Raw genomic sequence first — 17,277 nt, 5'->3', positions numbered from 1 at the left:
TAAAGCAGTGTGGCTAGAACTACATGTGGGTCCCACGTCAAGAGCCGGACCCTAGAAATAAAACCTCGCGTTGACACTATAAAATTTTTATCGAAATTGAACTAAAATTTTTTGGAGATGACTCGGTATGACTGGCAGCTACTTTGTGCAAAACAGTGTAGCTTGAACTATATGTGGACCCCACGTCAAAGAGTGGAGCCACTAAACTAGTTGGAGAGAATTTGACGTAGTAGTTTGAAAGCGGTTTGTTTGGGTTGAAACTATTAGTTTGGTTTGCTTTGGAGGAAGAGAGCAAGTAGTTTGGATTGGTTTGGGTGGAATAGCAAGTGGATGGAGTTAGTTTGGTTTCTAAAGTATATTAATAATGAAATAGTTTGGTGTGGGGTTGAGATCGAACTAGCCTGGAGGGGAAATCGGCAGCAGTTAATACTAGCTACAGCGCGTGTGCGTTGGGAACAAAGCAAATGGTCCACGTATGTGTGTACACACACGCAATTCACGGCGGAGAAAGCAATTGTTCGGGAGGTGCGTGGAGATGAGTACAGAGAGAGCGAGAGCGAAGGGACGCGGCGAGAGAGAAGTCAGCGCGAGCCCGTGGTCGCCGCCGATCCGGGCACAGGGTGCGGCGAACTTTCGTGCGCCAAATTAAACCCAAACGGATCAGGGTCACATGCATCGAGCTAGCTAGCGCATGCATGCGCGCGGCCCTGCATGATGATCTAATCTAAGTATCTATCTGCGGCAGAGAGTATAGCTGACTAGCTAGCTACCTGATCATCATTCCGTTTCCGAATACTAAACGATGTGATCGATCCAGCCAGCCAACCCATCCGCCACGAATCGCGGTTATATTCCATGCATTATCATATAGTATCATATCGCTTGTGGATATCATTAAAATCATCATCGGTGATCGGTCGATCGATCACTACAGCTGTTGAGCGGTGGCGCGCGGCGCCTCTTCTGTCGATCGCGCGCGCACGCTCACCGTCACCGGCCAAGCATCCCCGCATGCATGGCCGCGCGTCCATTCCTTCAGCTCGTGAGCTGCTTGCCCGTCGCTTCAGCGCTAAATAGCTTGCGCCGCACTCCCCGGCCGCCCGCGACAACTAGCTAGCGCGCGTTAAGCTGAGCTCCGCGATCTACCTAGATGCGCATGCGCCTCTCTACTCTTCGTTTACTCATCAGGTAGATGCAACAAAACGGGAATGAAAACAAAAGGATTCACATATGCATTTGTCACATGACGTAAGTATGGTACGCTACTCATCATGCAATGCAAATACCGTGAGATAACTAACCCACCCCTGGTTAGGAGCAAAGTAGGGAGTGCCCTGGTGAGCTCTGCTGGCTAGCTGCCAAGCTCTACATCATCATCTTCAGACATCTCATCTATCGTCTGCTCGCTGCTGTCAGCTTCAACTGAAACTATATTCCTTTTGCAATATAAAATAAACACCACTCAATTGCTTGATTTATGGGTCCACGGATGGCATACTCGATCACGCATGCTGTCCGATCCGGAGTGCAACCTGGCTGCTGCTACGCTTGCCGGCCAGTTGGCTGCCTCAATAGATTATTCGGTAATGCTAGGATTAGGGCGTCCGATCCGATGCGCAGAAAAAATCGAACACTCTAACCCATGTTGTAAGAGTCAGGTGCCGATGTTGTAATTATTATTTCTATATGTTGCACAGTGGACATTGCATTAAACACGATGTATTGCAGTGGGAATTTTTCATGTTCAAATCGGATATCAGAGTCATTTCTATACATATTTTTTTTATATTGCAAGAGATGATTTCTGATGTTGCAACTGTTATTTATTATCAATGTTGCGCCGGACTGTCTGATGAAAAAATTTTGATCGGACATCCACGCGATAGCAGTGCCGATAGAACATAGGTGAAGATAATCCTCTCCTCGAAACCAACCAAGATAACAAAACCCACGTAATCACTTGGTGCCATTTGTATACCTCGCGCCTCCTGGTTTTCTAGTGTCGGATATATTCATACAGTTTCAGGCAAAAAATAAAAAGATACTTTATTTATATTCATAAGGTTGTAGCAGCAGCAGTAGACTACTAGTAGTACAAGCTCCATTTTTTAAATCAAACATCCACTAGCTTTTGATTCTAGGAAGAAAAGCGTGAGGGAAAAGAGGGAAATGGGTGGAGTTGGGGGAAATACTCGCACGCTTGCCTGGGTGGCTACCTCAAGGCCTGGTTTAGTTGCATTTTTCAAAATTCCAAATTTTTGTTGCGGCACTTGTATGGAGCACTAAATCTAGACGAAATAAAAAATTAATTGCGCAGTTTGCTTGTAAATTACGAGACGAATCTAATGAACCTAACTAGGTCGTGGTTAGACACTGAATTGCTATAGTAATGCTACAGAAAATATGCTCTAATGATGAATTAACTAGTTTCATTAGATTCGTCTCGTAGTTTAAAAAAAGTTCTGTAATTAATTTTATAATTAGTCTATGTTTACTACTTCAAATGTGAAAAGATTCGTTTTCAAAATTTTTAGGCCCAAGTGCAAGTGGCGGCAGCGAAAGGACGCGGCCATCGAATGCTTGAGGATATCCGCCTGCCAAATCTTTTCTCACAAAAACGACCTCGACGGAATAAACAATTCCATTTTGCCTCGCTGCTTTTTATGGACCACTCCTCGAGGGACTTTGGAATTCGCCCAGAGCACGCTCACAAAAGATTCCAATAAAGACCTTGAAATGTATTTACCAGAGAGCAACAATTTTTAGGAGCATGTCTTATAAACAGTTTATAAAACTCTCATGCTTTGGAAAATACATAATCTGGGTAGGAGGCAGCCCTGGCTTGGATGACAAATATTTACTAGTAATAGCAGCCACTTGGCAAAGTATTGTTTGGTCAAACATTGCCAATCAAGTGGGTAACTAGTTTAGCCATAGTTTGGCAGCAATGTAAATACTTTATCAGATCTGCTCAGTACTCCTCCGAGATACTAGGGAGGCAAATGATGTCAAAACCTTACTCAAATAAATATTTTAGTGAGCCTTCCAATCATGGAGCTCCATTTTGAGTCGCGCACAATAGATGTGCTTAAATTTTAGCCATCGTTGCCTATCGCTCAAAATTTACAAGGAAGGTGTATTTAAGGCCAAATCACATTATTTTAATATCATAGTTTCATCTTGAATTACATTTATTCAGCTGCACTAAGTTAACCAAGAGTAGATACGCGTGTGGCAGGAAGAACGTGTTGTAATTTGGGAAATGTAACCGGATTTTTAAGCAAAACCCGGTGGTATATAAAAAGCCGTACTCACCATCATCACCTCCCCCACATGTTCTTGGGGAGAATCTCTCGCCCTGAAAAAGAGCAAAGTGTCAGCGCTTTCCCCCTGTTCCTAGTTTTGGTTCTACTTCACCGGCATCATTCTCCCCGTCCCCAACGAACCAGCAGAGCTCGCATCGCAAGCAACAAACGAGGAGGAATCAGAAGCCGCCGCCGCACGGGCACGCCGCAGGGCCAGAGGCATGGGGGACGCCGCCACGAACCACCCTGTGAGTCCCTCTCCCTGCTAGATCACCTGCAATCTTGTCGGAGCCAATCGGCTCTCTCTCTGCTCTGGCTGCCTGCCACCATGTTTTCCTTCCGAGGAATTGGAATTTGGAGCGAATTTCGGCTGGATTTTCTTGCACCTATTTTGGTAGTAACAAGCGCGTGAGAATAGATCGATCGCTTGGCGGAATTCCCCTGCGCTGGCTCTGTTCTTGCAGTTGCTCGATGCAAATGGTGAGTGAAACTGATAGCAGCTTCTGATTCGTCTGACGTGCAGGTTCTCGCGCCGGGTGATGTCGGGCAATCGAGCTTCGGCGCCAACTCGTCCGCCGCCGCGACCGGCGGCGGGTTCGTGGCCCTCGACGTCGGCGCGCTGTCGTCCCTCACCGGCGACGCCGGCCCGCCGGGCACGCCCACGGCGCCCCCGCGGACACCCTCTGCGGCCGCGGCGCCCCCGCGGACACCCGTAAGTCCTGTCCGAGAAGCACGCGCTCAGCGCGTCGCGACGCCGGCCGGGCACGGCGGAACGCGCCAAAAATCCTTTTCGCTCCGTTGCTTCCAAAGCTGACTCTTTTTCCTTCCTTGTGCCCGTGCCCGTGCCGTGAACGCGACAGAAGGTGGTGAGGTCGCTGTCGCGGAAGGGCGACAGGAAGCCGGCCGACGCCGACGCCAACGGCACCGCCGGTAAGTCGGACCAAACGATTAGCTCAATTCCGTTCTGGTTTTGTCTAAGAGGAAAAAAATCGCCTTTTCTATGCTAGTCTCTGTTGAATTGCCTTCTTTTTGCTTTCTCTGTATTACCCCTGAAACTTGATTGCGATTTTGCTGACAAATTACTAGTTAATGTGTCGCGTAAGTGACAAGTGACATCATTGTGTTTAGTGTGTGCTGATTCTAACGAATGGGTCGGATGCCTTCTTTGGGGTGCAACTTTGGCTGTGACACGGCCGAAAGATGCAATCTTTGGAACCGGCCATGGATCCTGACCGGCGCGACCTCCTCCGATGTATCTGCAGGTGGCGGTGGCGAGCGGCCGCAGCTGTTCGTGCACGTGGCGGCCGGCGACCTCGGGGACGCGCCCGGCAGCGCGCGGCTGGTCGTGCACACGCCGCTGGCCGGCACGCCCGGGAGCAAGTCCCGGCGGTTCGGCCGGCGGCCGGCGCCGTGGCTGGATCCCCGGAGGGTGGTCTTCCTCTTCGCCACGCTGTAAGAAAAACCACCACCACCACCCCTTCATCAGTTGTCAGGACTCAGGAGACAGGTCTGACAGTTCATTTTAAAAACAAAAACAAAAACAGAAGCTCTGACATGTCAGCTACCTCAAGTCCTCAACATGGCAAGCGGCAGTAGTACGTCTTACAGTAATTAGTTTCCGGCAGTAGTAGCTTGGTGGCTGCCAAAGTCGCGGTGATTAATTCTCCCACATGAAGTACCCAAAAGATTAGGCAGGGCAGTTTAGCGTGTCGAGAGTAACAGTGTGCCTGAACAAGCAAGCTACGGAGTTGCAGTGAACGCCAGTAAATTCCCCAGTGCCATCTTCAGGGGGTCAGTAGCGAGTACAGTGTACACTGTACAGAGCCTAAACCCAACAAATGCGACCCATCAATTCGATGCGGACCTTAAACGGGGCAGTGTCTAGAGCATCATCAAGAGCATTGTATTCTGCTGCCCGGAGAACACGTTCGTCCGCCGCGAAGGTACGATGGCCATGCTTGCAGTCGCTGAGTTACAGCGTAGGACGGAAGGGCCAGCGTCGACTTTGCTACGGCGATGGTGGTGAAAACCGAAGACGACAGCGACTGACGAGCAACCGCCGTGGCGAGCACGACGCTGCCGTGCCGAGCGCGGCGGCGTCGTACCGCGACGACGACCCTGGCGTCCTCGGTTCATGCCTGACGTCTCCTGTTCCTGTCCAGCACATAGGATATCTTGGAAAGAATTTGTCAGATTGCTGAACTGGATTTATCGCCAGTAATATCTTCAGTTGAAAATTGAAATCGTAGTGTGGCTTACGCACGCCCTTGTCTGATCTCTGCAGGTCCAGCGTGGGGACGCTGATCCTGCTCTACTTCACGCTGTCCATGAGCAGGCCGGACTCCAGCGGCAGTGGCGGCGGCGGCGGCGCCAGCGACGCTCGGTGAGACGCCAGCTGTCGAAAGCGAAGGTGTTTTTTTGCCTTGTTCTGAGAATTTTCAAACAACAAAGATGACTTACAAAGATTGAGAGGGGTACCGTAATCCGGGCAAAAAAGAAAGAAAGCTGTGCTGCTGCGGGAGTCTGCAAGGTCAGTCGCACTGATGGATAGAGAGTGAACGGCTGTGAAGAAAGTAGCCCGAGTTTGATGGAGAAGTTTTGTGATGGTGCTCGTTCTTGGTCCTTCTCCTCTTTTTTTTTCTTTCCCTTTTTTTCTGATTGCTCAAATGAGGATACATGCCGCTTTACAGCGATAACACGTAATACTGTATTTTTCATTTCTTTCTTATGCTGCAAACAGAATCATACAAATTGTGGTACATATCTTTACAGCCATAACTAATTGTCTCCTCGAATGCCATTTCTTGAAGAGTGGTACATATCTTCGATGACCCTAAACTGAATGAACGAACAAAGAATGACACACGTACATCACGAGATGGATGATCTTTCTAGGAGAATTTGGAACCCTCATGAATGAATATGGCACTCCAAGAAAGTGTCTGATGTTTCACTCCAGCACTCTCAGGTGCATTAACATGATTGTTCACATGCGTACATGCCTACAAGTTCTCGGGTGCATTAACCTCCTTTTAAGGGGGGAAAAAGCATCCCTCTGCAATTTTCAGATGTCCAACTAAGTGCGCTCTCAATGTCCCAAGAAAAACAAACTAAGTGCGCTCTCACCACACTATTTGTACCAGTTAATGGAACATATTGTTTGGCTATCACCACTGTTGTTTTTACCTGAGAAAACAGTGTTATATGGTACCACTTTTTTAGCTTTTTTTTTGAGAAACCAGGAATATATATTACATAAACTTCTTAATGTTTACATTAAATCTTACAAAGACCCTCTCAAAGAAAATGAAACTACAACCCAGGCTTTGCAAGATCAAGGTCCTCCTGGTTGAACTCGTCGTCGGCGATCGGAGTAGCCTGCAACATGAAGCCGATCCCCTTCCGGACGATAGCTCTTCACAATTTTTCGATACCACCATGAGTCGCATATCGAGTGCATCGACATGCTGTTAGATCGATGAACGCCCTGGCTGAAGAAGATGGTCGCCGACCATCACATCGCCAGTAAAACAAGGAATCTGGCACCTCAAAAGCCACCAGCAGCCCTGACTCACCGGAGAAAGATACAACCCGAAGGGAAGCAAAACCACCACCGAAGGTGGGAACCAAACCCAACCCGGTTTCTCTACGAGTTGGTAATCAAACCTTCCAAAATTTCTCCACATATGTATTGCTGTGATCTGGATTACAGATCCAGCACTGTCGCTGGCACTGGCACCATGGGCACCAACAGCACCAGGAAAAACACGAGGAAATCCAACACCGATGCAGAAGATAGAAACAATAACAAACTCGTCGATGTTGAAAACCACGCAAAAGATATAACCATCAAGCACCACAAGCACCTCAGACAGCACTAGGACTAGTTCACCAAGACCACAGGCAATACTAGGGAAAATCTGGAAGGGACAAAAGCTTACCGACGAGATCTTCACCGGTAAGAAATCCAACTTTATTCTAGATAAAACTACTCTATTAAAAGAGGATATGTACACCACCCACCGGATCCGGCCTTCCCCGAGCACATCGGCGCCAAAAAGGCCGCCGACGGCGAGGAAAAGCAGCGAATCCGGCGGGAAGTCGAGAACTCGCCGGCGCGTCGCCTCTCTCAACTGTTGGGGGAACCACTTTTTTTAGCTGATAACTAGAAGTGGGATTTGGGCCTTGGGTTGGGACTTGGGCCTTGGGGGCAACTAGAAGTGGGATTTGGGCTGACTTTTGTAGCCTCTAGATAGATGGGCCAAATATTAAATCCTTGTGGGCCTCGTAGCATCATCCTTCTCGTCCGTTTCTCCGTTCGCTGACATCTGCTTCCAAAGCTGCTGACTCTTTTCCTTCCTTGTGTGGTTGCGTGTGAAGGGCGGCCATGGATCCTGACCAGCTCGACCTCCTCCGTCCGTCGTCGATGTATCTGCAGGTGGAGGGAGCGAGAGGCCGCAGCTGTTCGCGCACGTGGCGGCCGGCGACCTCGGTGAAGCGCGCGGCTGGATCCCCGGAGGGTGGTCTACTGGTCTTCCTCATCGCCACCATATTGAGAGCCGTCGAGGCGTCGACAGCCAGGGAATTTTTTGCCTTGTTCTGAGATGACTTGCGAAGATTCAGAGGGGTACCGCAATCCTAATCCAGCGCGAGTCTGCAAGGTCAGTGTCACATATGGATAGAGAGTGAACGGCTGTGAAGAAAGTAGGCCGAGTTTGATGGAGAAGTTTGTGACGCTACTCGTTCCTGTCTCTTATCTCCTTTTTTTTCCAGATTAATCAAAAAGGGATACATGTCACTTAACAGCGATAACCCCTCTTTCTTTCCTTCCTAAAACCTTTCATTTCTTTCTCATGCTTCAAACAGAATCATACAAATTGTGGTACATATCTTTACAGCGATAACCAATTGTCTCTCTTCGAATGCAACTTCTTGAAGAGTGGTGATATCTTTTGATGAACCTAAACTGAATTAATGAACGAACAAAGAATGACACACGTGGACCACGAGATGGGTGATCTTTCTAGGAGAATTTGGAGCCGTCAATGAATGAATATGGCACCCTCTATGCATATGGCGCTAATCTAGCTGATAGACGTAAAAAATTGCCGGACTTGATGAATTGTGGAATTTTGATATATCTGCACTGCAGCAGAACAGACTTAATACTCCTTAGCAAAGACCTTTTGATACTCGACATGAGTATTAACCACCTGACTGGTAATCGTAGACCAGAACTGGAGCCACCCTGCAAAAACAGAAATGGATTTCTTAAGTTACTCAATTTTATGCTGAAAGGTTCAGGATAGATACCTGCCTTAGCTATCTAGAATGAACAATGTTTTGCAAAGACTCAAAAAATAGTGTACTCATGTCCTGCATTTTTCTGAGGCTGTGGTTGTTCCACAGCAACACTTACCTTTTTCTTAAGATATAGTGATATACACAAAACACAAATCAACACACACTTACTCTTCTTTTGTGTGCAGATCACACAAACTTTTGTTTCACTCAATTGCAAATAGTTTGTTTCGCTTCTTTCTAGATGTATCAGATGGAAACATAATCAAAGACTATCTTAATATCATCTTGGAGATCCTTATGCAAGCTCTTGAGTCTTAGCAGTTTCTGCAACCAGATTTTTGATGACTGGATGTCTGGACCTCAATCCAGGGAGTTCCTGGTCCACCAGATAAACTACATTTTGTTTAAAGCACGTACTACCAGAAGTTCATCCTGGTACTTTCAACCACATCCACAAGATGCTTGGTTCAAATAGTGACAAGAGAAAATAGAAACAGTAGGAAACATTATTCCACAATACACAGTCATTATAAAGGTGTAGAGATCAAACAGCAAGATCCATCAAACTATTTAACACTAAGAAAACTGAAACAAAACTTAATAAAGAAAGAGCAAAAGAAAAGCAACAAAAAATTAAAGGCATCTGATCTCCAAGTCAGGGTACGGACACATTTTTAACTCCTTTTGAAAAAAGATTTGCCTATCTGATTCATTTTTTAAAAGAAAATAAACTCAAATGATCCTGGGGATAATATTAGAAGAAAAATGGTGAGTATTGAAGCATACTGTCTTATAAGATCCTTGGTTAGGAGGAAAGGGATATTCAGGTCCATAACTAATGATTTATACCCACCCAGACAACTAGAAGTTTTGTGATGCTGCTGATTTGAGCGTCCTGCAGGAAATATATTACTCTGATTTTCTGATAAGTTTCGGAAAGGCAATTCACCCTACTATTTTACCTGGGATATAGAAATTCTCTAACGACCAAATAACATGAGGCCAATGGAGGGCCAAAAGCGCAATATACATTTATTTCTGCTGCACTGTACTGTAACTTATCTTTAAGATACAAATGCCACCAAAGGCTAAGGTCATTTGACATGGACGTTATCAAAACATACACACATTACAAGGTGTATAGAAGGGTTAGAACATGATTCTAGTACCGTTTCGATATTCGTGGCATGGAGCATTTCTGTTTCCTGTCATGGTAAACCCTTACAACCACAGCAGCTGTTTCCTCTATAGCTTTTCCAGTGACTCCTACATGAAGGCAGTACAAAAGAACATTTAAACAAAGAAATAACGAACTGAAGGTTTCCATGAAGGCAAGTTAAATTGGAAGACTGAGCAAAAGAAAGAAATAACGAACTTACCAATGACTGGCCACATTGGGTTCTGAGCAAAAATTTGATTTGCATGGTCCAACTCCTGCCTCACATGTGCCATTTCAGCATAATTGCTCGTATGCCCATCAAAACCAAGAGTTTTGGCCCTTGTCTTTCTAATTGCTTGAAGAATCACTGGATTTATCGTCAATCCAAAAATCTTGTCCTGATTGATCTGAAAAAGAGCCTTTGGAAGATTCACTCCCATCACAATGGGGACATTTGCTACCTTGTATCCCTTCTGAGCTAGATATATAGACAATGGAGTCTTCCCTGTACGTGAAACACCAACAAGTACAACGTCTGCACGGTTGAGATTCTGTGGCTGAGCTCCATCATCTTGTTTGATGGTGAAATCAATGGCCTCAATTCGCCGGAAGTAATCCTCAGTTAGTTGACCCTTTCGACTAGGAGAACTTCGTGGAATCCCAGATGGAGCAACACCAATATGAGCAGCAATGGCTTCAACAGTAGGTCGAAGAACATCAGTGCATGGAACACCCCAGAAATCACAGGCCTTCTTAATTGCCTCAGCCATCGAAGGATCGGCAAGGGTATATAGAACTAGTGCCCCTTCTTTTGCTGCTTGTTTTATTACCTCAAGAAGTCTATCCATGTCGTCGATCTAAAACACATTAGCAGAAACTTGTTAGCAAAGTGATGCGCAGCTAACATTTTTGAAGCTAGCAAAGTTAGAAAAGTTGATAACTTAATCAGGATTTCCTGAGTCAGGAACATGACAAATGCCTTTGTTTTTTTGCAACAATATGATCAAGCCAAACAGAAATATTTGTCTTTTTCCTCAGTAAGCTAATAACTAGTATCCAAAAAACCTGACACATATTTGTCTTTTCCACCCCAAATAATGCATGTACAAGATTGAGACAGAATTTGAACCAATGAAAATAAACAGATATGCATGAAGCAGCGCTGCAGCACAAAACGCTTCCTGTATCCAATTGCATCATGCATATGCATACGGTCGAAGATTGTGAATTTGTCTTCACTCAAGAAAGGGTTCTGGATCTAGAGTAAATGAATCCAATGGTACATACAGAAATAATCATCTTACCCGGACAACATAGCAATCTTCTGTTACAAAACTGACAGAAACCGCACTACCATCTAACAACCAGATGTACTAATGACCCTGCATATGTATCATACTTGGGCACATATCATTCTAGAGCAGAACCAGAGTTATCATTGGATCCCAGTCTCTAAAATCAGAAGCTTTTGAGATTTCTCTGGGTATCTGACTCTCACCCAATCTCACTCTTAAACTGAGCATCTCACTCCACATATTTCAATTACAGACTTGTCTACTCGTCACCTATCGCATCACTTAAATTTACCATCAGCGTCCAAAACTCGCGAGCTCCCCTAATCAACTACTAATTCGATAGTTAGATGACAGAACAGAACACTAGTACACGCTGTGCTTAGGAGTTGGGCGGTTATCCCAGCATGAGGTAGCAGCGAAAGTGAAGAGTTGGCGGGATGTTTGTTTACCCCGGAGAAGAGGTGGGTGCTGACGGAGCATCGGCGGTCGACGAGGCAGTGCTCGAACTGGCCGAGCGCGGCGCTGACCGAGTGCTCGGCCGTCCAGCCGGTCCCGTCCGACACCATGTAGATGGCCTTCCCGGCCACCGCTTCCCTCTCGGCGACGCACAGGTCGTCGTCGCCGCCGTCCTCCGCCACCGCCGCCCCCACCGCAGCGCGCTCGGGCACCAGCGACGGCGCGGGCGCGGGCGTCGGCGGCGGGCTGGTCACCGGCGGCGCCGAGGAGACCGCCGCGCGGTCCAGCCGCAGCCGCCGGCCCGAGCGTAGCGCCCGCGCGCGGGACCACCGGGTGAGCTGCGAGGTGCTCCGCAGCGGCGCGGGTGAGGCGGCGGGCTCGTCCGGCGGCCGCGGTGGCGGGGCGCGGTCGACGGACGGGCCCGGGCTCGGGGCAGCGGCGGTGGCGAGCGCTGGGGACGGGTCGGGGGCGCAGGCGGCGGTGGCGAGGCGGCGCGACGGCCCGGCGCCGAGCAGCGGCGCCGCGAGCGGCTTGGCGCCCCCAATCATTGAGGAGAGCTAGCGGGGGGCGGCGACGAGTCACGGGAGCAGGAGACGATACGCCCTCCACTGGTTTTGATAGGAGGCAGGCGGTGTGGGCGTGGCCGCGTGGGCGCGAGCGGTGATGCCATGCCGATGCCGGTCTGGTGGGCGCGCGGGGTTTGGTCGGTGCGGGACGCCAACGGGATTAGACCGTGGACCAGCGAGAATTTTGGCCATTCAGCTTTCGGCTATGTTTAGTCTCTCAATCCAAACTTTATTATTCATCTATCACATCAAATTTTTTGTCTCATGTATAGAGAGTTAATTGTAGGTAAATAAAAAACTAATTACATAGTTTTGATGTACGTTGTGTGACGAATTTTTTGAGCCTAGTTAGTATATAATAAATAATATTTATCACAAATAAACGAAAAATACTATAATATACTATAGTATCCGATGTAACCCTTTTTACCAGCTTTTCGCGGATGTAAACACAGCCTTCAAATAGTGCGGCTGGCTGCAGATTCTGCTCGAATTCAATTATCTTCTGGCAGCGCTCTTGCACGCACGGCAGCACCCCTTTCTTTTTTAAGGAAAAAACTTTACGTACGGCAGCCGTTATTAAACGGTTATGGCACGATATATAGGCGCCACACGGCGGAATGGATACCCACCGGTTTTACCACTGCTCAAGGTTTTCTATCGTGGCAATATGGCCCGAACGGGATCAGGTCAAGTCGTCCAAATCTTATCCAACTTGTACAAATAAAAAAATAAAAAGCAGACCCTACAGTTGTCTTGTTCGTCTTTTTCCTTAGTCTGGATTTGGCTCCTTGCCTCCTCCATATCGCTCCTATATTCTTCTTAACTAAGCAGAGCAGCTTGCACATGTGCAACTACAATTTCACCTACTCAAGAGGTGGAGAGGTAGAAATGAGGGCAAAGGCTAGCATAATCGAGCAAGGGAATTGGGGAAGAAGAAGAACAGGGGATGAAAGAGGATTGCCGAAATATTCTGCTTATTCATTTCATACCGATGCCAACTCGAGCCGCTCCGGGAGTTATACACCATCTCACCCGACGGTTACAACCAACGTCGGTTAGAGTTCAGCAACGGCCCACTAGAATTTCAATGTATAGAACTGTTCCACACACGCTACTCACTCTTCTTACTCATGACATAAAGATTCAAGCTCAGCTTTTGGTGGTACGCAGAATCATCAGAGTTATCATTGGATCCCGGTCTCTAAAATCAGAAGCCTGGGATTTCTCTGGGTATCTGACTCTCACCCAATCTCACTCTCTAAACTCAAGCCCTGTTTAGTTGGTGAAAAGTTGATGATTTTGGTACTGTATCACATTTCGTTGTTACTTGACAAATAATGTCCAATCATGAACTAATTAGACTTAAAACATTCATCTCGTAATAATCAGTTAGACTGTATAAGTAGTTACTTTTTAAAACTGCAATTAATACTCCATGTATATATCCGAACATTCGATATGACGGATATTGTAGAAAATTCTTTGGAAACTAAACAAAGCCTCATCTCACTCCGCATATATTTTAATTACAAACTTGTCTACATTTTTTTTGTCTGCTCGTCACCTATCGGCTATCTCATCACTTAAATTTACCATCAGCGTCCAAAACTCGCGAGCTCCCCTGCTCAACTACTAACTAGCAGGTACCCCGTGCTTCGCACGGGGCGGGAAGTCCGAAATATGGCATATAGAATTTCTGAAACAATTGAACCTAAGAACCAAAAGGTTGGCAGAAATATGGAGATCTGAGTCTATGAGGTACCTCTCATAGAAATGGCAATGATTAAGAATGTATGAGTGCACCAAATCTTAAAGCAATTGATTTCCTTGCAGTTGTTTCAGTTGCAGAATGATTCAACATAATATATTTCAGTTTTCTCTCTTCTCACCCCCAATCAGCAAAAGGCAATCATGATTAGTCAAACTGTTGGCATCTGAACTGAATAATTATTGTGCCATTGAATATCCTAACATTTTAAACAAATAAGAATTCATGGAAGATTAACAAAATGGGCAATCAAGCAATAAAACATGTACATAGAAGCACAGACATAATTTGAAGGCCACTCAGATAGGAAACCTGCATTCTAAGCATTACTATTTCTAGTTGAAAAGGATGAGCCAATACAGAAATGCAAAGAAGTATCGTAAATACCACCAACGAATTATAATCACCATATTCATTACTACTGTGAAAAGAAGCTAAAATAATAAGGGTGGCCCCTGCTATCTTGAAATAATCTCTATCCTGCTTAAGGACATACAATACTATGCTCAAAGATATTGATTGATGCAAGCGAGAAATAAGAGATTGAAGACATTCAAATAACAGTAGTGAACTGTGAGAGGGTTTTGCACTTTTGTTTACCCAAGTACCCATATAAACTTATTAAGTAGCTGGGCTCCGTCGATGAACAGGTATCAGCGTGGAAACTAATCCATGTGGGAATTCTTCCATGCACGTAGATGAAGATTTGGCAAATAAATAATAGCAATTCGGGATGCAGTATACCATGTAGAATGCAAATTTTGGAGAAACATCTAGCTTGCTAAGACATATTTGGTAGTTGCACACATATTCCAGTCTACACTTAGTATCACCGCTGGGCTTTAGCTGAACTCAAAGACATTAACAAAACATATATGTCGCGTAGAACACAACATTTTACCTCACAACAGGTCTAAAACTTTAAGCAAGTTCTTTTTCGACAGTGAAGGACACACATCAAGGAGATTTATCATAGCTGCTGTCCTCCACTGTGATATAGAAGCACCACATTCTTCTCAGGTGTTGTCGTGCCGGAAAGTGGTGCATCACTTTCGAGCCAGCTTTTCTCAAAGGTGCTTCCCAATTACAGGCATCAGCTCAGACTCACTAAGTTACTCATATCACCCAATAAATTTACAAATCAGGAGGCCAGTCACTCTGCAAGAATTGTAAGTAGGCATCAGAGTATATATGTATCATATAAGAAATCTAACTTGGGGTGAAGGGTGGTGCTGGATTACTAATTGTACAGGTCACCTTTATTCTATGGTTTTTTAAAATTAATTTGGGGTGGAGGGTGGTGACTCTGGCATTGAATCAACTCAAGCTCACGATCCTCTCAGACACATATAGACATTGCACGGTCCCGAAAAATCGATCTGCTGCAACCCTGTAATTAGGAGAGTGAATATATGTAGAAAAGCAAATGCAAAGGTGAGATACCAGGGTGGTTGGCAGCAGCAATCTCCTTCCCCATGGGATTGTTGGGCACCAAATTCACCTGCACAAAGCCGGCACTGATGACATGGCATCTTTCGCATCCAAATTGGAGATGCTCTGCAATGTAAAAACATTGGGGCTTTGAATTGGGATCAGTTCTTCTTACCTTAAGAGTCGTCATCCACCTCGTTGGCATCGGCTGGGAAGACCACTGTGTAGCTGCAGCGCAACCAAATCAGTAGATGAGAGGGGGAGAAGCAAGGGAGGTCGCTCCATGTGGCTCGCCGTGCTCGCCGAGCAGGATGTGTCGCGCGGCCGCTGCGCCAGCTGGTGAGGCCCCGCTGCGCAGCCTCAGCTTGCTGTGGAGGGCCGGTGGCGCACCGCGCACGCCGTGCCCCTGCTGGGCACCGGGAAGGCCGCCGCCGCGCCACTACTGGCCACCGGGAAGGCCGCCGCCGCGCCCTGCCGCATGCTGATTCGCGCGCCGGCCGGAGGAGCTGCCGACGGGCATGGCACCCGTGCCCGGGAGGGTGGGTCGCGGGGCTCGGGAGGGTGCGGGCGTGCGGCGATAGGGTGGGTGTGGCCAGGTAGGAAGCTAGAGGAAGCATCGAGAGAGACAGATGCAACAGACGGATGGATCATTTGGCCATGGATATCTAACGGTCATAAATAAGGGGAGACGTGGCTTCTTGTGGTGCTGTTTTTGATATACAAAAATAGAGAATACTAGAAATGGTCGCGGCGTTGCCACGTGCGGCCAGTGGACGTGCTGGTGTAGTACATGTGTTGCTTCGCTTTTTTTTTTATGTCTTTGTGTTTAGCTATCTGTCTGTGCAGGCACCATTCCATTTTATGAAGAATCCAATTTTTTTTTTTCGGATCGGGGCAGTGATACGTAGACCTCAGAAAATCACATAGTAGGATCATCTTAATATTCTTGTTGTCACGTTTTGTAGAAACCTCATTTAATTGGAGACACAATTAATTTCAATTTGGAAATTGTGTAATAAAATATTAAATATTTTTCATGTGAAAAATTTGAGTTATTGTGGGGGTCCAACGTAATTGAATAGTGCTCGAAGAATTGGCCAAGCACTTCAAGTGCACCGTAAATAAATTTCTGACATTATTTTTTGAACAGAATCTCACAGGTTAAATTTATGCACTTCAAATATGCGTCGTCTAATATGTAGCAAATATGCATCCTTTAATCCGTGGCAAAACTTAGGGTATGTTTAGATTCTGTAAAAATTTGGAAGAAATTTTCTGTAGCATTTTCAAACTAAAAGATTAGAAGGACTGAACATGATCTAATTATAAAACTAATTACACGGATGGACGGAAAATCGCGAGATGAATCTATTAAGCCTAAGTAATCCGTTGTAGCGTCATTAGAGGTTGTTTACTATAGCATGACATTGTCTAATCATAATCCAATTATGCTTAAAAGTTTCATCTTGCAATTACACCCGGAGGTTATGAAATGAGTTTTGTCAGTTATTCATATTTAGTATTTGTAATTAGTGTTCTAACGGTCAAAGTTACTGTAGCACTGAAAGTTTTTTGGATCTAAACATATCCTTAGTACCTAGGCAAAATATGCATCATACATCCTCTAAATCGTAGCAAAAGCTGAAAATTAGGGACAAGGTGCATGGAATTGGATGGTTATTGGATGAAATGGAAGTAGTCTCCCCTAATACCACTATCAAAGCGGCTGTATGTCTGGGTAACAGTGTGTACCTAGTTTGATTGAGATGACACGTCTCCTTCTTTCTCTTAATTCCCTGTCCTTGAGTTTTTATGAACTTGATATTATTTTCTGATATGAGCTTGATATTATTTTCGTAAGAATTGTGAAGTAAAATCATGTAGAGATTACAGCCATGCATCCATCCATTTATCGATAAAACCTCACGTCTATTAAAAAAATTGAACCCACGCAGTAATACACTGGTCACTGCCAGCCCGGGCCCTGACC

General features: G+C 46.0%; 2 protein-coding genes and 1 long non-coding RNA gene across 5 annotated transcripts; 1 reads left to right on the top strand and 2 right to left on the bottom strand.

Annotated features, from left to right (window-relative positions):
* Nucleotides 1-3,311: 3,311 nt before the first annotated feature.
* On the top strand, nt 3,312-8,065 carry LOC120690147. 2 transcript variants are annotated; one of them, XM_039972686.1, is made up of 6 exons: nt 3,312-3,553; nt 3,829-4,017; nt 4,166-4,235; nt 4,568-4,757; nt 5,590-5,715; nt 7,686-8,065. In XM_039972686.1, exons 1-5 carry the CDS (start codon nt 3,527-3,529, stop codon nt 5,690-5,692), a joined length of 579 nt encoding a protein of 192 aa, XP_039828620.1. In that variant the 5' UTR covers nt 3,312-3,526; the 3' UTR covers nt 5,693-5,715; nt 7,686-8,065. The 2 variants fall into 2 exon arrangements, with proteins under 2 accessions (XP_039828620.1, XP_039828610.1); XM_039972676.1 differs by lacking the exon at nt 7,686-8,065 and having other exon boundaries at nt 5,590-6,105.
* A 1,541-nt stretch (nt 8,066-9,606) lies between these two features.
* On the bottom strand, nt 9,607-12,083 carry LOC120690138 (pyruvate, phosphate dikinase regulatory protein, chloroplastic-like). Its single transcript, XM_039972665.1, has 3 exons — nt 11,513-12,083; nt 9,989-10,625; nt 9,607-9,875 (listed from the first exon to the last, which is right to left on the bottom strand). The coding sequence occupies exons 1-3, from the start codon at nt 12,065-12,067 to the stop codon at nt 9,772-9,774; spliced, it is 1,296 nt and encodes a 431-aa protein (XP_039828599.1). The 5' UTR covers nt 12,068-12,083; the 3' UTR covers nt 9,607-9,771.
* A 2,514-nt stretch (nt 12,084-14,597) lies between these two features.
* LOC120690129 lies at nt 14,598-16,022 on the bottom strand. 2 transcript variants are annotated; one of them, XR_005681603.1, is made up of 3 exons: nt 15,463-16,022; nt 15,114-15,357; nt 14,598-15,014 (listed from the first exon to the last, which is right to left on the bottom strand). It is a non-coding gene; the product is annotated as an uncharacterized LOC120690129 (long non-coding RNA). The 2 variants fall into 2 exon arrangements; XR_005681595.1 differs by having other exon boundaries at nt 14,598-15,357; nt 15,463-15,965.
* Nucleotides 16,023-17,277: the final 1,255 nt, after the last annotated feature.

The sequence above is a fragment of the Panicum virgatum genome, chromosome 2K, assembly GCF_016808335.1.
Source record: "Panicum virgatum strain AP13 chromosome 2K, P.virgatum_v5, whole genome shotgun sequence".
Lineage (NCBI taxonomy): Eukaryota > Viridiplantae > Streptophyta > Magnoliopsida > Poales > Poaceae > Panicum > Panicum virgatum.
This window is presented reverse-complemented; position numbering and strand designations above follow the sequence as displayed.